At 44.1% G+C, this 23,972-nt stretch overlaps 1 protein-coding gene across 4 annotated transcripts in view; it reads right to left on the reverse strand.

Annotated features, from left to right (window-relative positions):
• Positions 1-1,091: 1,091 nt before the first annotated feature.
• The window catches only part of LOC127416940 (multiple C2 and transmembrane domain-containing protein 1-like), a 313,291-nt gene continuing 290,410 nt past the window's right edge, over positions 1,092-23,972 (reverse strand). For all 4 annotated transcript variants that reach the window (XM_051656578.1, XM_051656568.1, XM_051656558.1 and 1 more), the window contains one exon: positions 1,092-5,385. In XM_051656578.1, coding sequence (XP_051512538.1) covers positions 5,314-5,385 — 72 coding nt within the window. In that variant the 3' untranslated portion in view covers positions 1,092-5,313. The remainder of the gene's footprint in view (positions 5,386-23,972) is intronic.

Raw genomic sequence — 23,972 nt, forward strand, 5'->3', positions numbered from 1 at the left:
CCAATTCGTGTGTGTGTGTATATGTATTTATACATATATATATATATATATATATATATATATATATATATGATAGATATAGATATATAGATATAGATAGATAGATAGATAGATAGATAGATAGATGGATATATATATCATACATGTTCTTTTTTACAATAAGAATATTTACGAAAAAATGTATGTCAAATAATTTTAAAATCTTGTATGGATACAATTACATTCTATTTTGTTGTCTCTCTTTTGTATACACTGCCTGGCCAAAAAAAAAAGTCACCGTTTGAATTTAAATAATGGTTATGATCTGGGGTTGTTTCAGTTGGTCAGATCTTGGCTCAGCAACGTTATGCGGCACTTTATTGAATGACCAAGTTATCCCGTCAATGGATTTTTTCTTTTCTGACGGCATGGGCATATTCCAGGATGACAATACCAAGATTCATCGGGCTCAAATTGTGAAAAAGTGGTTCAGGGAGAATGAGGAATAATTTTCACACATGAATTGGCCACCACAGAGTCCTGACCTTAACCCCATTGAAAGTCTTTTTGGTGGTCTTTGCAGTGTGGACAGGAGCATTGTCTTGTTGAAAAATAACATCTGATCGTTCCTCTTTAGAAAACAACTTTTCAATTGTGTGAAGCAAGCCTTTCTGCAATATTCTCCTGTATTCCAAAGCATTAAAATACTTTTCACAGTGAAGCATGCAGCTTACCAGTACCTGCAGCTGAAAAGGCTGCCTACACCATGACACCTCTTCCTCCATGCTTCACTGTGGTAGAGATGCATTCACTATTCACCTCATGCTCCCTGAACCACTCTCACAATCTGAGCCCGATGAATCTTTGAATTGTCATCCTGGAATATGCCCGTGCCATCAGGGAAGAAAAAATCCATTGATGGGATAACCTGGTCATTCAACACATTGCCGCATAACATTGCTGAGCCTAGACCTGACCAATTGAAGCAACCCCAGACCATAGCCATTATTTAAATCCAAAAACTATTTTTTTTTGTGTGTGTGTGTATATATATATATATATATATATATATATATATATATATATATATATATATATATATATATACACACACACACACACACACACTGGTCAAAAGTTTGGAAAAATGTACAGATTTTGTGGTTTCGGAAGGAAATTGGTACTTTAATTCACCAAAGTGGCATTCAACTAATCACAAAGTACAGTCAGGACATTACTGATGTGAAAAACAACACCATTACTATTTGAAAAAGTCATTTTTGATCAAATCTAGTCAGGCCCCATTTCCAGCAGCCATCACTCCAACACCTTATCCTTGAGTAATCATGTTAAATTGCTAATTTGGTACTAGAAACTCACTTGCCATTATATCAAACACAGTTGAAAGCTATTTGGTTCGTTAAATGAAACTTAACATTGTCTTCGTGTTTGTTATTGAGTTGCCACAGTATGCAATAGACTGGCATGTCTTAAGGTCAATATTAGATAAAAAATGGCAAAAACGAAAAAGCTTTCACTAGAAACTCGTCAGTCAATCATTGTTTTGAGGAATGAAGGCTATACAATGCTTGAAATTGCCAAAAAAAACTGAAGATTTCATACAAAAGTGTACACTACAGTCTTCAAAGACAAAGGACAACTGGCTCTAACAAGGACAGAAATAGATGTGGAAGGCCAGATGTACAACTAAACAAGAGGATAAGTACATCAGAGTCTCTAGTTTGAGAAATAGACACCTCACATGTCCTCAGCTGACAGGTTCATTGAATTCTACCGCTCAACACCAGTTTCATGTTCAACAATAAAGAGAAGACTCAGGGGTGCAGGCCTTATAGGAAGAATTGCAAAGAAATAGCCACTTTTGAAACAGAAAAAAAAAAAGAAAATATTAGTGGGCAAAGAAACACAGAAACTGGACAACAGATAATTGGAAAAGAGTGTTATGGATCTTAAACCCATTGAGCTTTGGTGGGATCAGCTAGACTGTAAGGTGCGTGAGAAGTGCCCGACAAGACAAGACTATGGCAAGTGCTACAGGAAGCGTGGGGTGAAATGTCACCTGAGTATCTGGACAAACTGACAGCTAGAATGCCAAGGATCTGCAAAGCTGTCATTGCTGCACGTGGAGGATTTTTTGATGAGAACTTTTTCCTGTTATTAATGTTCTGACTATACATTGTGATAGTTGAATGCTACATTGGTGAATAAAGTACCAATTTCTTTCCATAAGAGAAAAATCTGTACATTATTCCAAACTTTTGGCTGCCAGTGTGTGTGTGTGTGTGTGTGTGTGTATATATATATATATATATATATATATATATATATATATATATATATATATTAAAAAAAGATCCATTTTGGTTTGCTTGCAAACATAGGATATGCACTTTTACAAAACAAAAAGCTTTCTGGATGCAAAAAACAATCACAATAAACCCACTGAACAACTAAAATCAACATGTACAGGACATACAAACACATTCAGTCTTGGAAAACTATCCATTCTGCTATTCAAATCATCTCTGTTTTTTGTTTTGTTTTTTTTATAGTGAGAATCATAGGAGTACCATCCATGTCCTGCTCAGTGGGAATTGTGTTGTCTTTGTAATGGAATTCCCTCAGACAAATCAATGGTCTTTCCATATGATAGATGTGCTATGGCAAATGAAAAGTCAGGAGGGAGGATTTTTTTTTTTTTTTCTTCATGGTAGAGGGACAGGGTCAGAGTCCTCTCTGATGTAGCCTGTGCTGTGATCTTTCTGCATTCACTGTATTGAGGTCCCTCAAGAGCCCCCCGCAGACCGATCCGTGACCTCCCTCTCAAGTAGATGCATGAAGGAGAGGAAATGACAGGGAGAGAGAGTGGAATGACAGGAGGAGTTCCAAAAAAGAAGCCCGCATCCTCCTCCTCTGTGTCAGTAAACCTCTGCCCTCCAGTACCCCCTAAGGCCCTAAAGCAGCCTGTCACACGCTATCGACTTTTTGTCAAGCAGCCAATCCACAGCAATGAAAACACACACTGACATTTGCCCTTCAAGTTTGGGATTTTGAGATGGATGTGGTAAACACTATAGCCAGAATGTGAGTGTTATTCCTCTGTAAAACAAGCACACACACACACTCAGCAGTGCAGTCTTGAGAAAGAGAGATCAAAGTTTGAAAGGCGTTTGGGTACAGGAGGTGGGGCAGACGGGGTGGCTGATGCCCGCAGGCACAGTGGCAGAGTTGCCGATCCCAATGGAGCGGTGCGTGCCGAGATGACATGGGAACTTGCTTTCAAATTAGAACGTGCCTCTCTCGCCTCTCAATCGCCATTCTGCTGCCCTGGACTGATGTCTTTATTAGTGGAGTGGCACCGCGTGGCAATACGGGTGCACTACAGCAGGGCCATTCAAAAGGAGTCGTGTATTCTGATGAAATAAAAATGTTAGCAAGCAACATTGCAAACATTTCCATTATATTATACTGCCATGCAAAAGGGTAACCACGGTAACTACGCATTTTGCCAAGTTGTCAAGTTGTGATCAAAATCGGGTCTCTTGACCTATGATCTGTCCTGTGGCAGATAGGCTTGGATCAATATGCTCAGATTCCGAGAATGTGAGAGAGTATGAAAATTGCAGTAACTACAAAGGCAACACAAAAAAACCATGGAACTTTGACACCATTTTTCTAAGTTTCAGTGTTGCAGCAGTTATTGTATTTTGTCCAGTGGAGATTGCTTTCAGACTACATGGGCAGCCCGGCTTCCCCTAAAATGTAAAAAGAAATGTGCCAAAGACAAGTTCTCTATATGATTACTTGTCAAGCTTGTTAAGATTATTGGGCGGGACTTGTCAACAAATGGCCAGTAACTGAAATGGTTATGTACACGATTGACAGCATATGAAATGTAAAAGCTCTGCTGTTGAACGCAGTGTTTGGCGGCTCGGAGAAACACACGCATTATTTGCAACTGACTTAACACATTTATTACAGTTTTCATGATCGGACATTTTGCCTATTTTGCCTGTTTTGAGCTTTGTTAATAATGTTTGTGAAGACATTTTACTGTTTGAATAGTAGTTTGAACTGATTTTGGGAGCAACATTGCAGACACCAAATACAATAGTCCCCACTTTTAAAAAGCACCATCTGCCACCGGTTTTGTCTTTGAAGGGCAGTATAGTAGATATTTATACTAGTGCCTGATTTTTTTTGAGGACTCTTAAAAGTATAAAATTTACCTTTTTTCCTGTTTCCTGCCTTTGATAGTAAAATAGTCGCTAGTGAAGGCCTTGGCACTGTGTGCAATCTTGTGGTGCCATTAGCTATTTAGCGTTGTCATGACATTGTTTTCCTGCAGCTCCCGAGTGATTAAAGACATGGTATTTACATTTCAGATGATTGCTCAAAAAAATGAGCATGAATGTTGTTTACTATCGGGGCTCCGTTTTCTATCCGAGCAACTGCATTGGAAATAGATTTGAAATGTTAACGTATAGCTTTCCTCAGGTATTAAGTATAGTCCTCCTTATGTTGGAGCAAAAGATGAAGTAGTGAATGATGTGAGATGTAAATTACATGTAAACAGTCTCTGAAGTACTCCAATCCCCACTACAACAACAGCACTGACATGGCTACTATTGGTCAAAGAATGTTTACAATTGACAGTCTCAGCATGCATCATTCATACTGTTAAAATTATATCAAAACAACGTAAAGACAGTGAAAAGCCTTGTGCACATGGCTATTGAGTTGTTTTCACAAGCACTTTAGTTACAGCCATAAATCAGACTGTAACAGGCTTAGCTATCAACTCCAATTACTGCTGCTCGACAGCTTTGGATAGCTTTAGATATGGCAGCGCAAATTATAGGGTGCAAACTGCGACTTAACCACCATCGTTTTCCCCTCTGTAGAGACGCAGGTGGTGTATTATCAGCTGATCCTGCTATTTGTGGCTAAAGCAGCTCCCTTTGCTGCCGTAGAAGGACACCTTGATTTTTCCGAGCTGTCTGGCTTGTGGCAAGAGCTGACAAATAAGCCAGACTGTTTGACTCTAAAAGGGGTCAAGAGCTTTCTACGCTCTAGCCACCGAAAAAATAAACCCCCCAAAAAAGGACAGTGAAACACGATGGTTATTAATAATGGTCCCCCTTTTCTCTCTGGCCACGCTCTTTAACTAACAATGTTGTGGAAAGGCTGCGGCTAAAACAGAGAGAAAAAGAGTGAGGGAGAAATACAGAGAGACTGTTAGGCTGGTCCACATCAGTCCTCTCCTTCTCCATGGCATTGGGAGAGGGAAGGCATTCCATGGGAGGAGAGGAGTTATCCTGGGTTATTTTTCTTTCTTTTATTTGGGCTGTGACTGGGATCCAGTTTCAGTTCTTGGTACTGCACCTGTTAAAACACACAAGCAAACACATGGTCAGGTGGGCAGTGTTTAAAAAATGGAATAATATCTGGGAAGGGTTGTGAGGATGAGAAACTTCTGTGGGGGCTTAGTCAAACACATAGAGCAGAGGTTGCAATAATTTGGGCAATGGGGAAAGAGTTATGCCATCTAAACCCACATGATATTCTTTCTTTCAAGAAACACAAAAAGAGGATGGTGGCAGAATGACAGCCTCAGTCACAATTCACATTGCATATTTTTTTTAATACAATGAAAGTAAATGGTGACTGAGACTAACATTCTGCCTAACATGTCCTTTTGTGTTCCACAGAAGAAAGAGTCATACAGGTTTGGATCTAGGGGTGGGCGATATGAGCAAAATGTATATAGTGATATTGTTGAAATTTCTGGTCGATAAATGATACAGGAAATTGGAGAGTGTGTGTATATATATATATATATATATATATATATATATATATATATATATATATATATATATATATATATATATATATATATAAAATGGGCCATGCCCAAAATGGCAAAACATAAAGCTTTGAATGGTCTGCACAACAAATCATTGGTCAGGAAATTAGCAAGAATTAAACAAGTGCACTCCTGGTGCACTTTTGTGCCACCATTTGCTCATTAACTTTTGCTGCAGTAAACAGTTTGGGGAAAAGCTGGAAACAGGGAAATTCACTTGTATAGTCTTCTTGTATGCAAAGGTAAAATCATGATAATTATTAAAATGTTTGATATAAAATTCAAACGAACACAGGTCTGGGTGTATAACATTTTCCAAAAATATCTTCTAGGAAGTTTTTTTTTTTTTTTTTCTTAAAAGATTAGTCATTCATTGGCAATCTGCCATACATGATGCAGCCCATCACAGGCCAGATAACAAGCTCATAAATGGAACCAGGAGTGATAGAGGAGGGAGAGATCTACAGTATGCCATGTTGTGAGTCCCAAGGTAGAGTGAGAAAATCTGCTCCAAAAAAAGCAATATATCATGCAGGGTTTGCTGTCAGAAACCACATAGCTGGTCTGCATCAGGCCAACTGTAGCTATTCTGAAGTTTACAAGACCCTAAAGGCAGAGAAGATCCCTATTTCTCTATCAGCTAATAAGAGAATAGCTCAATGCTTTGAAACAACACGTGATGTTGCCAGAAAGAAAGTATTTGGATTGCCCAAGCTTCTTCATGCAGGGATGACCACCTGCTGAAATGTACAGTTCTCAAAGAAAGGAAAAAACTTAAGAAGAATAATTTCAGAAAAAACATCAAAGACAGAATAAAGTTTTTTGTAAGAATATGGAAAGTTTGATTCAGAGTGGTTCAGGAGAGTTGTGTGGAATGATGAATCAAGATTTTAGTTGCATGTCTTCGAAGATCTGATGAGAAATACAAGTGTGGTAGAGATGCATAGTGAATGCATCTCTACCACAGTGAAGCATGGAGGAAGAGGTGTCATGGTGTAGGCAGCCTTTTCAGCTGCAGGTACTGGTAAGCTGCATGCTTCACTGTGAAAAGTATTTTAATGCTTTGGAGTACAGGAGAATATTGCAGAAAGGCTTGCTTCACACAATTGAAAAGTTGTTTTCTAAAGAGGAACGATCAGATGTTATTTTTCAACAAGACAATGCTCCTGTCCACACTGCAAAGACCACCAAAAAGTGGCTTGAGAACAAGTCCATCAGGCTCATGTTTTGGCCTAGTCAGAGTGCAGATTTAAATGGGAAACTGTTTGAAGCCATTAACATTGACTCTTCATTCCAGGGTTGGGGAGTAACCGAATACATGTAACGGGATTACGTATTTAAAATACAAAATATAAGTAACTGTATTCCACTACAGTTACAATTTAAATCATTGGTAATTAGAATACAGTTACATTCAAAAAGTATTTTGATTACTGAAGAGATTACTTTGCATTTTATTGTCATTTGTTTCATTTAATATTTAGTCCTTTCAGATGGAAAACATTTATACATATAAATGATGCGATCCAAAGTGCATTTGAACAGCGGTGAAACACTTTCTTATGATGTGTTACATTCATACGAGCAGACAGAGAAGTAAGTTTGAAGTAAGTTTGGAGCAGAAGAAATAGAAATAAACCTTGTGTAAATTGTCAGCTTTATGCTAAGCTAAAATGCTTTTTCTAGCCATTTTATATGCACGTTACTAGGCAAGATCATATTTTTTTATCAAGAAAATTCACGTTGGATCATAATTTCTTTTTTTTTAGTAAGACCTTTGATATTAGGGCAAAAATCATATTCTTCATAATAAATTTTGTATTGTTTTCCGGTAAATATATCTACAAATCCTTAAAACAAGATCAGTTATATTGATCTTGTTTTAGAAACAACACTGCATAAGATATTTAGGTTTTTCAGAGAATGTATTTTTAACATGTGTATTTTGTCTTAATGTACTGGCAGAGTTTTTATAGTCAAAACAAGTGAAAAAATCTACCAGTGCTGAAGAAGTAATCCAAAGTATTTAGAATATGTTACTGACCTTGAGTAATCTAACGGAATACATTACAAATTACATTCTACAGCATGTATTCTGTAATCTGTAGTGGAATACATTTCAAAAGTAACACTCCCAACCCTGCTTCTTTCTGTAAAAAGTTGTCTGCAAGTTTACTCACAAGGCTTAAACCTTTAAAGAAATCAAAGGGAAAAACTATCCCATACTAAGTTACTTTATCTATTGCTAATTTCCTGACCAATAATTTTTGGTTAATTACCATTAAAAGCTTTTTTTTTTTTTGCCCAAGAGTATATATACAGGTGCATCTCAATAAATTAGAATGTCGTGGAAAAGTTCATTTCAGTAATTCAACTCAAATTGTGAAACTCGTGTATTAAATAAATTCAATGCACACAGACTGAAGTAGTTTAAGTCTTTGGTTCTTTTAATTGTGATGATTTTGGCTCACATTTAACAAAAACCCACCAATTCACTATCTCAAAAAATTAGAATACATCATAAGACCAATAAAAAAAACATTTTTAGTAAATTGTTGGCCTTCTGGAAAGTATGTTCATTTACTGTATATGTACTCAATACTTGGTAGGGGCTCCTTTTGCTTTAATTACTGCCTCAATTCGGCGTGGCATGGAGGTGATCAGTTTGTGGCACTGCTGAGGTGGTATGGAAGCCCAAGTTTCTTTGACAGTGGCCTTCAGCTCATCTGCATTTTTTGGTCTCTTGTTTCTCATTTTCCTCTTGACAATACGCCATAGATTCTCTATGGGGTTCAGGTCTGGTGAGTTTGCTGGCCAGTCAAGCACACCAACACCATGGTCATTTAACCAACTTTTGGTGCTTTTGGCAGTGTGGGCAGGTGCCAAATCCTGCTGGAAAATGAAATCAGCATCTTTAAAAAGCTGGTCAGCAGAAGGAAGCATGAAGTGCTCCAAAATTTCTTGGTAAACGGGTGGAGTGACTTTGGTTTTCAAAAAACACATTGGACCAACACCAGCAGATGACATTGCACCCCAAATCATCACAGACTGTGGAAACTTAACACTGGACTTCAAGCAACTTGGGCTATGAGCTTCTCCACCCTTCCTCCAGACTCTAGGACCTTGGTTTCCAAATGAAATACAAAACTTGCTCTCATCTGAAAAGAGGACTTTGGACCACTGGGCAACAGTCCAGTTCTTCTTCTCCTTAGCTCAGGTAAGACGCCTCTGACGTTGTCTGTGGTTCAGGAGTGGCTTAACAAGAGGAATACAACAACTGTAGCCAAATTCCTTGACACGTCTGTGTGTGGTGGCTCTTGATGCCTTGACCCCAGCCTCAGTCCATTCCTTGTGAAGTTCACCCAAATTCTTGAATCGATTTTGCTTGACAATTCTCATAAGGCTGTGGTTCTCTCGGTTGGTTGTGCATCTTTTTCTTCCACACTTTTTCCTTCCACTCAACTTTCTGTTAACATGCTTGGATACAGCACTCTGTGAACAGCCAGCTTCTTTGGCAATGAATGTTTGTGGCTTACCCTCCTTGTGAAGGGTGTCAATGATTGTCTTCTGGACAACTGTCAGATCAGCAGTCTTCCCCATGATTGTGTAGCCTAGTGAACCAAACTGAGAGACCATTTTGAAGGCTCAGGAAACATTTGCAGGTGTTTTGAGTTGATTAGCTGATTGGCATGTCACCATACATACACCAGACAACTATTACAAAAGACTGCACGCTGTCATTGATGCTAAAGGGGGCAATACACAGTATTAAGAAATAAGGGTATGCAGACTTCTGAACAGGGGTCATTTCATTTTTTTCTTTGTTGCCATGTTTTGTTTTATGATTGTGCCATTCTGTTATAACCTACAGTTGAATATGAATCCCATAAGAAATAAAAGAAATGTGTTTTGCCTGCTCACTCATGTTTTCTTTAAAAATGGTACATATATTACCAATTCTCCAAGGGTATGCAAACTTTTGAGCACAACATATATATATATATAAACTGATCAGCCACAACATTAAAACCACCTGTCTAATCTTCATGCAGCCAATACAGCGCCAACCCGCATCTCAGAATAACATTCCGAGATGCTATTCTTCTCACCACAATTGTACAGAGCGGTTATCTGAGTTGCCATAAACTCTGTAAGTTCGAACCAATCTGACCATTCTCTGTTGACCTCTCTCATCAATAAGACATTTCCATCTGCAGAACTGCCACTCACTGGATGTTTTTTTTTTTTTTTTTTTGGCACCACTTGCTGTAAATTCTAGAAACTGTTGTGTGTGTAAATCCCAGGAGATCAGCAGTTACAGAAAACCAGCCCGTCTGGCACAAACTAACATCCATGCAATTATCATGTGTGTGGCAGCAGTGCAGTGCATAAAATCATGCAGATACGTGTCAGGAGCTTCAGTTAATGTTCAACCATCAGAATGGGGAAACATATTTATCTCAGTGATTAGGACCATAGCATGATTGTTGGTGCCAGACGGGCTGGTTTGAGTATAACTGCTAATCTCCTGGGATTTTCACGCACAACAGTGTCTAGAATTTACTCCGAATGGTGCCAGAAACAAAAAAACATCCAGTGAGCAGCAGTTCTGTGGATGGAAATGCCATGTTGATGAGAGAGCTCAACAGAAAATGGCCAGACTGGTTCAAACTGACAAAGACTACAGTAAATATGATGACCGCTCTGAAAATTGTGGTGAGCAGAATAGCATCTCAGAATGATATTCTGAGATGCGGGTTGGTGCTGTTTTGGCTGCACGAGGTGGACCTACACAATATTAGGCTGATCGGTGTATATATACCACTACCGTTCAAAAGTTTAGGGTCACTTACTCATTCTTTATTTTTATTTTTTTTTAAATTTCACATTTTAGAATAATAGTATAATAGAAATGGAAATATGGGAATTATGTTGTGACTAAAAAAATAAAAAATAAATCAAAACTGTTATATTTTAGCATCTTCAAAGTAGCCAGCCTTTGCCTAGAATTTGCAGAAATGTACTCTTGACATTTTCTCAACCAACTTCTTGAGGTATCACCCTGGGATGCTTTTTAAACAGTACTGAAGGAGTTCCCATCTATGTTGGGCATTTATTGGCTGCTTTTTGTTATTATTTGGTCCAAGTCATCAACTTCAAAAAACTTTTTTTTTTTTTTTTTTTTTTTAAATAAAACTTTAGTTTTGTAATTAAATAAGTTAATATGTTGGCACAATTATATTTTTGTCTACAAAACTAATTTCAAACATTTAAGCATACACCTTCAGATCAAAAGGTTTTTAAGATCATGAGAAACTTTTCAGGCAAGTGACCCCAAACTTTTGAATGGTAGTGTATATATATATATATATATATATATATATATATATATATATATATATATATACACACACACACACAGGGCTTGACATAAACTTTTAGGCTATTTTATCTACTCGGCATTGTTTTTTTTTAATCCAAGCCAAAAATTAGACCTCTCTTTTCAGTTAAACTTATTTATTTTATTTTTTTACCTAAAAAAAACCCCTCCATCACATATTTGTTTTGGATTTATATTTTCACTGAATAACAGAAACCTTTATGGCAATTGTATATTAGATATAAATTTACAGTTGACAAAGGTGTTCTATAATAGTTCCTTAGGTCATTTACTCAGAGTGATTGTTTCCCTTTATGTTTGCAGCAAAATAGATGCCAGTAGAAAAACTTGTTGTAAGGGTGCTGTAAGGGGGTTATTGCAGAGGGACAGTTAAACAAATCAAATCCCTTTTATTGTCACACAACCATATGCACAAGTGCAACAGTGGGTGAAAGTCATGGGTGCAGTTCCAAGCAACATAGCAGTCATGACAGTGATGAGACATATACCATTTTACAATAAACATCAGATTTACACAACACAATTTACATATCTAATATACACATAATTACACAACACAATAATAATATACAATGTACAGTATACAATACACACAATATAGAATTCACATACACATACTATAGAATGCACATACAATAAAAATAGTATATAAAGTGTATATAAAATATACAGTAGGTTGTATTGTACTGTATTGACATTCAGGCTGTCAGTTGATAGTCAGATGCCAGTGTGTTGTTAAGAGAGAATATAATTTATGACAGTCCAGTGTGAGATAATAAGATTAATAAAGTGCAGTGCTGATGTATATTGATCGTGAGAGATCAAGAGTTCAAAAGTCTGATTGCTTGGGGGAAGAAGCTATCATGGAGTCAGCTTGTGTGGGTCCTGATGCTGTGGTACCACCTGCCTGATGATAGCAGTGAGAGCAGCCCATGGCTCGGGTGGCTGGAGTCTCTGATGATCCTCTGAGCTTTTTTCACACACCGCCTGGTATATATGTGCTGGAGGGAGGGAAGCTCACCTCCAATGATGTGTCTGGCAGTTCGCACCACCCTTTGCAGGGCTTTGCGGTTGTGGGCAGTGCTATTGCCATACCAGGTAGTGATGTAGCCAGTCAGGATGCTCTCTACAGTGCTGGTGTAGAACCGTGTGAGGATGTGGTGGTTCCTCAGCCGTCTCAGGAAGAAGAGGCGCTGATGAGCCTTCTTCACAATGGCCTCAGTGTGGACGGACCATGTGAGTTCCTCAGTGATATGGACACTGAGGAACTTGAAGCTGCTGACTCTCTCCACCGGTGCTCCATTGATGGTGATAGGGCTGTGTTCTCTGTCTTTTCTCCTGAAGTCCACCACAAGCTCCTTGGAATTGCTGACATTGAGGGAGAGGTTGTGCTCCTGTCACCAGCGTGTCAGAGTGTGCACCTCCTCTCTGCAGGCTGTTTCATCATTGTCAGTGATCACTTAATGATGGCATTGGAGATGTGTGTTGCCACACAGTCATGTGTGCACAAGGAATACAAGAGTGGGCTGAGAACACAGCCCCACGGAGCTCCAGTGTTGAGGGTCAGTGATGAGGAGATGTTGCTGCCCATTCTAACCACCTGGCATCTACTTGACAGGAAGTCCAGGATCCAGTTGCACAGCGAGCTGTTTAAGCCCAGAGCCTGGAGTTTCACATAAAGCTTGGAGGGCACTATGGTGTTGAATGCTGAGCTGTAGTCTACAAACAGCATTCTCACATAAGTGTTTCTTTTTTCCAGGTGGGAGGGAGTAGTGTGTAGTGTAGATGCAATGGCATCATCAGTGGTGTGGTTGTTGCAGTAAGCAAACTGCAATGGGTCCAGTGAGGCAGGCAGCACAGAGCAGATGTAATCTCTGATTAGCCTCTCAAAGCATTTGCTGATGATGGGGGTCAGAGCAACAGGATGCCAGTCATTTAAGCTAGTGATTTTGGATTGCTTTGGTACAGGCACAACGGTGGACATTTTGAAGCATGTGGGGACTACAGACAAGGAGAGAGAAAGGTTGAAAATGTCCATAAAAACACCAGCCAGTTGGTTCGCGCACGCTCTGATGACGTGGCCCGGAATGCCGTCTGGACCCGCGACTTTACGGATATTCACACATCGGAAGGATCGGGTTACATCTGCTACAGAGACGGAGAGTGAACTAACCTCTGTAGCTTCAGCCGCGAGAGCTCTCTCTGCGAGGGCGGTGTTATTTCCCTCTAAACGGGCATAGAAATTATTTAGCTCACCTGGGAGAGAGGCAGTGGTGTTCACGGCGGAGTTTTTTTTTCCCTTTGTAGTCCATGATGATATTAATTCCCTGCTACATGCTTCTAGATTCGGTGGTGTTGAACTATCCTTCAATCTTGTCCCTGTACTGGCGTTTGGCTGCTCTGATAGTTTTGTGGAGGGCATAACTGGCTAATGTTATGCTCCTCTGCATTCCCGGAATTAAAAGAGGAGGTCCGCGCATTAAGTGCCGCGCGAACATCGCTATTAACCCATGGTTTCTGGTTGGGGTAGATCCGTATTGTTTTGGTCGGAACAACATCCTCTACACACTTCCTGATTAAACACTTTACGCTATCAGCGTAAACCTCGATGTCATCATCAGAGGCGGACCGGAACATCTCCCAGTCCGCATGATCAAAACAGTCTTGTAGCGTAGAATCCGATTGGTCCGACCAGCACTGGATCATTCTGAGGGTGGGTGCTTCCTGTTTCAGTTTCTGCCTGTAAGCGGGCAGAAGGAGAATGGAAGAGTGGTCTGATTTGCCAAATGGTGGGCGGGGGAGGGATTTGTAGCCATCCCGGAAGGGAGAGTAGCAATGGTCCAAAACCCGGTCCCCTCGTGTGTTGAAACTGATATGTTGGTGGTATTTTGGTGCGATTGATTTGAAATTGGCTTTGTTAAAGTCCCCGGTCACAATGAACGCAGCCTCAGGGTGCGTGGTTTCCTGCTCACTTATACTCCCATACAGTTCCTTGAGTGCCTGGTCTGTGTCAGCTTGTGGGGGGATGTACACAGCAGTGATAATGACCGCTGTGAATTCCCTCGGTAGCCAGAATGGTCGACACAGAAGCATGAGAAATTCCAGATCAGGAGAGCAGAAAGACTTTATAGAATGTAAGTTCCTCTGATCACACCAGGATTTGTTGATCATAAAACATACACCACCACCTCTGCTTTTACCTGAGAGGTCTTTTGCTCTGTCCGCTCGGTGCACAGAGGACCCCGCGGGTTCGATGGCTGAGTCTGGGATCTCCGCAGACATCCAAGTTTCTGTAAGGCAGATAATGCAGCACTCCCTCATCTCTCATTGGAAAAAGATCTGCGCTTTCAGCTCACAGAGCTTGTTGTCCAGAGATTGAACATTTGCCAGTAGAATACTGAGTAGCGGGGGTCGATTTGCACGATGTCTTACTCTGATGAGAATGCCGGCTCTATTTCCCCTTTTCTTTCTGCGTTTCCGCAGCCAGGCAGCCCAGACAAAAAGCTCCGCTGGCGTGTTTGTAAACAGCGGGTCGGCATTGAGGAATCTGAAGTCCAGTTTTCGGTGTGCAATTGCAGAACCAATGTCCAAAAGTGTTTGTCTATCATATACAATAAGGCAGACAACATCCAAGACAAAAAAACATAAGAACTGTAAACAAAACAAACAAAAAAACTGCAATGTTGTGTCGGAGCTCGCAACGCAGCAGCCATACTCGGCGCCATCTTGATTCCAACAACATGGAGGACGTAGCTTTTTATTAACAAGCTCTTTTATCATTTTCTCTCTAAATGTAAAATGATTGGAACCAGGGGTTCCGTCAACCTGAACTTTTCCATTATTCACCAAATGTTTTAATAACTGACAGATTATTAAAAAAAATACTGTCTGTCATTTTGACAGATTATAAGGATTATTTTTAGCACAACCTCTGATTGGCACACACATTCCCTTCCATGCGGCAGCATTTTGCATAACAGCAATCTAAATGATACTTAAAAAGTTCTACCAATCTGACACCTTTCTACTGGTATATCAATTTAACATTATATCGGCACCCAAAGTTGGAACAACATTAAAGTGAGAAAATGTATTTTCATTTTTTGGCAAACTATCCCTTTAACTATTTACCACTATCCTACATCCTCACAGTCACATATGACTGCTCATACTTAGGGTTCTGTTAGTGTTTGTTTAGGGTTTTGAACAAACCCCTAACCTTAAGTATAAAACTTTGTTTAACTGATTTATGGCTTTGTGTAATATTAAACAATGTTTGTGTTATGGATCTGAATGATACCTCAAATTGTCCAGATTGTTGAGGAGATGTGTGTTATTACTGTTCTAAGACTTATGATTTACACCTGGCAGACAATAAAATGTGCAAAAAAGTCAATAGACTTACATTGAAGAAGGGACTTGAGCCTTATTTAGGGACCAAAATATCATACAGATTTTAGCTCTTTTGACATAGGCCAGTAAGCAAACACCTAGCAGCTGTAGCAGGTGTACACTTACCCTGCTAAAAAGACCAGCTTAACCAGCATGCAATTCCCATGCTGGTCTAGGCTGGTTTTTGCTGGTTAGTGCTGGTTTGGTGCTGGTCCTGCTGGTGGACCAGCATAGACAAGCTTTTCGCCAGCAAAACGTAGCTGGTGATGCTGGTTGACCAGCATGGTCTTTCTGATGAAGCTGGTTAAGTTAGTGGGGACACCAGCATCCCATCACATGCTGGGGGACCAGCAACCAAAACACAACTTAAGCTGATGATTAGCAATGCTGTTTTGTTTTTTCAGCAGGGTATATACATTATTATTTTGTGATTCCACTTGCAATGACCATATTTGGGTTTCCTTTTCCTCTGTTTTAGCTGTGCGGACTTGGGGAATTTGGGCACTTTGCTTCTTCCCAGTCTGTGTGTGCTTTCTCAGCACGTCGTGCACTGCTGCCACGCTGTTTCTTGCTGCAGAAGTGTCTTTATTGCAATGGTTGTTTGTCCAGATTCAATAAATGAGGATTTGATGTTAAGGATTTCAGAGTTTCAGTGAGTTTATTTCCATTAGAACACAATGCAGATTGCACACCACTCAACCACTCAAAACACTTAAGCAATCATGCAACAATGCCCTGGCAACTCCCTACAAACACTCTAGCATTGCTGTGCAGACTTTTGCAAGGACAAGCACACTTAACATCTAGTTAGACATGTATTCCTAAACATGATGGAGATACCCAAGCAGGGTATCTGAGTGGGAGACTGAGAAATAAGAACTTGTGATACAGCTTCATTCCAACAGCTTGACCTTTTATAAAGGTCAGTAAAAGGTTAGAAATATTCACTCTTTAGCTTATTTCCAGCATGGTTGATATTGTGCTTTATACAGCAAATTACCTTCAAAGTTGGCTGCAGCACTTCGAGACCCTCATCCATCCATTGTATAACATTTCCATTCTGATCCACCATAATTAATGGTCACCAGAAATGCTACTTAATTAGGCACAGATCCTCAATGTGCAAAGGAGGATAATAAAACTCTAACATGTTGAGAGTTGCAGGATCAAACCGGTTTGGCCATCCCGAGGGCTACGGCATGAATGACATCATCTGGCAGTAGCATGAATGAGCGGGAGGCTGGGGATGACTGATAAACTGTGGGTGACATGCACAAGCACATCCTGTCCAGCACAGATTTCATAGTAGTCCTCATCACCACAGGGAAGAGATGGAGAGAAGGAAAAAGACTGAGAGAAAGAGAGGAAAGTAGGAAGGAGAATGAGAGAGTGGTCAGCTGGATGATTAATAAAAAAAAAAAAAAAAAAAAAAACGTTTTTATTCAGAGCGATGTGCTAATGAATCATTTAAATTTATTTGTGAACTGGTTTTCCCAATTCATTGAAAAGAACTGACTCGAGAAGAACAATTTGTTTGTAAATCGGACATCATGGCTTCCAAGTAACAATATATAAAAATTTAAAAAAAACAAGACTAGAAAAATGCATATTCATTATAGGTATTTCCATGACTTTAAAGATTCTATTAATTTCCATGACTTTTCCAGGTTTAGAAATTGCAAGTTCCCTATCTGTCACTCACTCGACGTTGGTGTCAATGTAGTGACACTAGGGGTCACTCTTGGGAGCCCGAGACACCTCTGGTCTTTGATAAAAGGCCAATGAAAATTGGCGAGTGGTATTTGCATGCCACTCCCCCGGACATACGGGTATAAAAGGAGCTGGTATGCAACCACTCATTCAGATTTTCTCTTCGGGGCCGAACGGTCATGCTCATTGAGCTGAATACTACTGTTCATTCACCTCTGCTGGATCTGACGGCGCATTTCAGCGGCTTCTCCCCCCTCTGCACTGGTGCACTGCAGAGAACGCCCCTGGGCGCTTCGGCAGAAAAACTAGAGAGTATATTTTCTGAAAGAGCATTTTTCCCTTCTAAAAGAGTATATATTTCTCTAAAAGAGCGCACACACGGAATGTCTTTTTAAAGACGCGTCTTTTTAAAGATGCTTTTCTGATTGTGTGTTATTCCTGGTTGTGCTTGTTATCTCTCGCCTTCTAACGGTCATGATCACTGTCTTTCGTGTCTGGGCACTGCTCACGCGGAGACAGCGTTCGTGGATGGTCATGTTCTCATTGCGAGAATATGTCCATGGCAACGTTGCGGTTGCGGCTCGCCTTCGTAAGAAAGCAAGCCACCCCAGAGGCTCCCGCCTCGGTCCTTTTACCCACGTGTATGAGGCCAGCGCGGCTAGCACTGGGGGCGATTTGGGGACCCCAATGGGACCGCCTCCGCCGGGTATCCCCCCGCGGACCTCCCATTCCCCAGCACGCTCGTCTGCCCCGATCGGGCTTCCGGGTGAGTCCGCCAGTTCGTCTCACGGCGAGTTCGACCTCTTATTCGGAGCCCGCGAAAGTGATGAGCTCTCGAGCGCAGCATCGGAGAGTGGGCTCGTCCAGTCGGAAGCCTCAGCTGGGCTCCTCCCTTCGGGGTTGATTGCCCAGTCACAGGCTGATGCGGAGATGACGACATGCGCTCAAAGCCACGCCCCGCCCCCGTTTCTTTCTTCCCGGAAGTGTATGAAGAGCTGACAAGGTCGCGGGAGGCACTTTTTACTGCCCGGTCCCGATCTTTTCAGCTTCCCCGCCCTCACTACCCTCGATGGTGGGGCGGCCAAGGGCTATTCGGCAATCCCCCGGTGGATAAAGGTGCTCGTGGTGCACCTATGCCCGCAGAGCGCCGCCACCTGGCGTGGGTGCCCAAAGCCCCCGTCCAAGGCCTGTAGGTTTATGTTGTCTCTGACGGCCGCTCTGACGGCCGCTGGACAAGCCGCCTCCGCCCTGCACGACATGGCTCTCCTGCAAGTCCGCCAAGGCGCTAAAGGAACTGCACAAGGGTAGTTCCGCCCCGGGATTGATGCAGGAACTGCGCTCGGCGACCGACCTCGCTCTCCGAGCGATGGCCACACTAGTGGTCCAGGTGCGCCACCTTTGGCTCAACCTGGTCGAGATGGGTGAGGCCGTATTATTCCTTGCTGCTCCCATTTCCCAGGCGGGCCTATTCGGCGACACCGTCGAGGACTTTGCCCAGCAGTTCTCGATGGTAGAGCAGTAGATGGATGCTAGCCGGCATATCCTGCCCCGGCGCAGCTCAAGATCCCGCACCCCGTCTACTCATCACCAAGGGCGTCCCCCTGCGGTGACTGCACCAGCTCCGCCGCAGCCCGCCCCTTCGGCCCGGCCCCGGCGTGGAGCCCACCGCAGGAAGCAGACTCCACCCGTCTCACGGCTGCCCAGAACCTGTGAAAGGCTTCAAAGCACCCTTGAGATGGGCGACCCAGGGACAACAAAACCCGCTGCTCTGGAGTTGGTAAGCAGATCTTCATCTTTTTGTTACCTTTTGCATTTAATTGTGCTGCATGCCCAAGTGGCTGCAGTACTCAAGAGCTCAGCAAGAGCAGTTTCCTTGTTCCCTGGGTCACGTATCCGGTGTGTACGGCTGTCATCACGACCACCGTCCACCACTCCATTTGGCAGGTTTGGCACTCCAGCAGTGGTCTCACGCCCCTGAGCGCCCAGCTGTGTCACAAATCCACCCCCGATGTGACAGTCTTCACGGGTCACGAGGACAGGCCTCTTCCTCCCCCGTCCCAGGCTGTTCCGGGGGTGGTCACAAGGAGCCAGGTAAGTGCTTTGATGTCAGACTCAGCACGACCACGACGTGGTGTGGCACCTCGAGCTCCGCCCCGCCGCGAGGCCCCACCTGCCGGTACATCCGATGACGTTGTCCCTTTGGTCCCCCTTGCGCGGAACTTGGACGCATGGCTTGCGCTTTCCAATCCATCACGAGGGCTGGTCTGGACTGTCCAACTCGGCTGCGCGATTCACTTCGCCGGGCATCCGCCCAGGTTCAGCAGTGTCCACTTCACCTTGGTGAAAGACGAAAACGCTGCTACCTTGCGCGGAGATCGCTACCCTCCTACGGAAGGGCGCGATAGAACCTGTCCCTCCAGCCGAGATGAAGAAGGGGATTTTCAGCCCCTACTTCATCGTACCGAAAAAAGGCGGTGGGTTGAGGCCAATCTTGGACCTGTGAGTTCTGAACTAGGCTTTACACAGACTCCCGTTCAAGATGCTGACGCAAAAACGCATTCTGGTGAGCGTCCGGCATCAAGATTGGTTTGCGGCGGTAGACCTGAAGGATGCGTACTTCCACGCCTCGATCCTTCCTCGACACAGACCCTTCCTGCGGTTCACGTTCGAGGGTCAGGCGTATCAGTACAAAGTCCTCCCTTTTGGCCTCTCCCTGTCTCCTCGCATCTTTACGAAGGCTGCCGAGGCTGCCCTTGCCCCGTTAAGGGAGGTGGGCATTCGCGTTCTCAACTATCTCGACGACTGGCTAATCCTAGCTCACTCTCGAGACGTGTTGTGCGCACACAGGGACCTGGTGCTCTCACACCTCAGCTGACTAGGGCTTTGGGTCAGCTGGGAAAAGAGCAAGCTCCTCCCGGTTCAGAGCATCTCTTTTCTCGGTTTGGAGTTGAACTCAGTCTCCTTGACAGCGCACCTTACGAACGAGCGCGCCCAGTCGGTGCTGGCCTGTTTGAAGGCGTTCAAACAGGGAACAGCGGTTCCACTGAAACTCCCTCAGAGGCTCCTGGGGCATATGGCATCCTCAGCGGTGGCCACCCCGCTCGGGTTGATGCATATGAGGCCGCTTCAGCACTGGCTCCAGACTCGAGTCCCGAGATGGCCATGGCGCCACGGGACACACTGCGTGACCATCACATTGGTCTGTCACCGTCTTTTCAGCTCTTGGACCAACCTCTCATTCCTACAGGCAGGTGTTCCTCTAGAACTGGTCCCCAGGCATGTTGTGGTTACGATAGATGCCTCCAAAACGGGCTGGGGCGCCGTTTGCAACACTTGCTGGCCTCTGGACGGGTCCGCGACTGCATTGGCACATCAACTGCCTCGAGTTGTTGGCAATTCTGCTCGCCCTGCAGAGGTTTCAGCTGTTGATCCAGGGCAAGCACGTGTTAGTTCAGACAGACAACATGACAATGGTAGCATATGTCAACCACCAAGGTGGTTTGCGCTCTCGTTGTATGTCACAACTTGCCCGCCGTCAAGCACCTCAAGTCGCTGCAAGCCACTCACATCCCGGGCAACCTCAACACTACGGCGGACACGCCGTCACAACAGGTTACCCTCAGGGGAGAGTGGAGACTCCACCTTCAGGTGGTCCAGCTGATTTGGAGTCGGTTCGACAGGCACAGGTGCACCTGTTCGCCTCCCAAGAATCCTCTCCACTGCCCGCTCTGGTACGCCCTGACCGAGGCCTCCCTCGGCATAGACCCGCTGGCACACAGCTGGCCCCCTGGCATTCGCAAATATGCGTTTCCCCTGTGAGCCTGCTTGCACAGACCCTGTGCAAGGTCAGGGAGGATGAGGAGCAGGTTGTCCTGGTAGCACCCTACTGGCCCTCCCAGACGTGGTGCTCAGACCTCACGCTCCTCGCGACAGCTCCCCCCTGGCAAATTCCCCTGAGGAAGGACCTTCTTCCATCCGGCACCCACGCCCAGACCTCTGGAATCTCCATGTCTGGCCCCTGGACGGGACGCGGAAGACCTAAGCTGTCTCCCTCCTGCGATGGTAGACACGATCACTCAGGCTAGGCTCCCTCTACGAGGCGCCCTCCCCTCCCTCTAAGAGAGGTTGGAAGGGAGGCAGTCCCCTTCCACCTTGAAGGTGTACGTTGCTACCATAGCAGCACACCACGACGCAGTAGACGGTAAGTCCTTAGGGAAGTACGACCTGATTATCAGGTTCCTAAGAGGTGCCAGGAGGCTGAATCCCTCCAGGCCACGCCTCTTTCCCTCATCGGACCTCTGTAGTTCTTCAGGGTCTACAGAGAGCCCCCTTTGAGCCTTTGCAGTCAGCCGAGCTTAAGGCACTCTCCTTGAAGACAGCTCTCCTGACTACACTCACTTCCATCAAGAGGGTAGGTGACCTGCAAGCGTTCTCTGTCAGCGAAACGTGCCTGGAGTTCGGTCCAGGTTACTCTCACGTGATCTGAGACCCTGACCGGGCTATGTACCCAAGGTTCCCACCACCCCTTTAGGGACTAGGTGGTGAACCTGCAAGTGCTGCCCCAGGAGGAGGCAGACCCAGCCCTGTTGTCGCTGTGTCCGGTGTGCGCTTTACACATCTATTTGGATCACACGCAGAGCTTTAGAATCTCTGAGCAGTTCTTTGTCTGCTTTTGGTGCACAGCGGAAAGGAAGCGCTGTCTCCAAGCAGAGGATCACCCACTGGCTCGTTGACGCCATAACTATGGCATATCTCGCCCAAAACATGCTGCCCCCGGTAGGGCTACGAGCCCATTCTACCCGTGGTGTAGCGGCTTCTTGGGCCTTGGCCAGAGGTGCCTCCCTAACAGACATTTAAAGAGCAGCAGGCTGGGCAACACCCAACACCTTTGCAAGGTTCTACAACCTCCGGGTGGAACCGGTTTCATCCCAGGTAGTGGTATGCAACACAAGCGGATAAGCCCAGGATAGCCGGCCGGGTGTATCGCTTGCACATAGCGCCTTCCACCTCCTTTTGAGCTGAAGACGTGCGCCGTTAATTCCCAGTAGTGTTCACAAAATTTGTTCCCTGGTTGACTTCCTCCGAGCCCTGTGGCAGTCGAGTTTTCGGAGAGACTCGCTCCCGGCCCAGTACATGCGCTAACTAAGAGCCCTGTTCTGGGGTAGGTGCTCCTCGTGTGGCGGTTCCCTGTAAGGCTAACCTCATGCGATCTATATCTTCCGCTAATTCGTTTCCCTGCTGGCAAACTGCGTCTTCCTTGGGCAGAGCCCCTCTGCCCCAGTCTCCATGTTTGTAGTAACTCCTCCCCCATTGGGCAGGATCTACCTTGAAAGCTCTCCACATGGTTGGAAAGACCATGTGACGTATTCTTCCACTTAAATACCCCTCCCTCTCTTGGGGCGAGGTGTGGTCTCCGCGGTGTCCTCCCCTTGGGAGGGACACCCCCCGACTAAACCTGGTGGCCCAGTCGGATAATCCCCCTTCTTTTTTAGGGAGTGGAAAAAGAGAAGGGGAAAAGAGGCCACGACTTGGTTAAGCCTGTCTCTATCTTTGGGTAGTCGACTTGTCCCCAAAAAGGGCCGTTCGACACTCATAACTGTGTTGGGGGAGGTTACGTGTCGAGCTGGTGTGCTGGCTATGAGGCACACAGCAAGTCTGCCCACCACACACCGCCAGTTCACGTAACACAGTTCAGCCTTGTGGCGTATTGTATAGGGACACCTAGTGTCACTACATCGACACCAATGTTGAGTGAGTGACAGATAGGGAACGTCATGGTTACTGGTGTAACCTCCGTTCCCTGATGGAGGGAATGAGATGTTGGTCCCTCCTGCCACAACGCTGAACTACCCGCTGAAATGGCCATACCTTATATCGGCTCCTCAGCGTAAAACCTGAATGAGTGGTTGCATACCAGCTCCTTTTATACCCGTATGTCCGGGGGACTGGCATGCAAATACCACTCGCCAATTTTCATTGGCCTTTTATCAAAGACCAGAGGTGTCTCGGGCTCCCAAGAGTGACCCCTAGTGTCACTACATCAACACCAACGTCTCGTTCCCTCCATCAGGGAACGGAGGTTACACCAGTAACCATGACGTTTTTCATGACCATGGGAACACTGTACACAACAGTCAAGCTGCTAAAACAATCCTCAGATGTTGATTGATTTCTTCTTAGATCTGGCTCACAAAGTGACTGATGTCATCTGGAGTATCCCACAAAAATGTGGCCCATGTGCTGTTGACACAACAGAAACATCAATCAACACCTACACTGAGTTTCTGTTTGACAGGGAAAATGTGTCCATCTTATAGCCATCCATCTTGCAAGTAGTAGCAGTATCTGAGCTCACATCAAATGTCCCCGTTAAAAAGACACCAGCATTTGTTACGTTTAGGAGTTTGGTGTGCTGGTGTTTCTACCAGCCTTCATTACTGTCTTAACCGGCATACTTCCCTTGGTCAACCAGCATCATCAGAAAGACCATGCTGGTTGACTAGCATTTATTTATTTATTTTTTGCTGGAAAACAACATGACTATTCTGGGTTACCAGACAGACTAGCAACAAACCAGCACTAATCAGCATAAACCAGCTT

This window comes from Myxocyprinus asiaticus, chromosome 3 (genome assembly GCF_019703515.2).
Source record: "Myxocyprinus asiaticus isolate MX2 ecotype Aquarium Trade chromosome 3, UBuf_Myxa_2, whole genome shotgun sequence".
Taxonomy (NCBI): Eukaryota; Metazoa; Chordata; class Actinopteri; order Cypriniformes; family Catostomidae; genus Myxocyprinus; species Myxocyprinus asiaticus.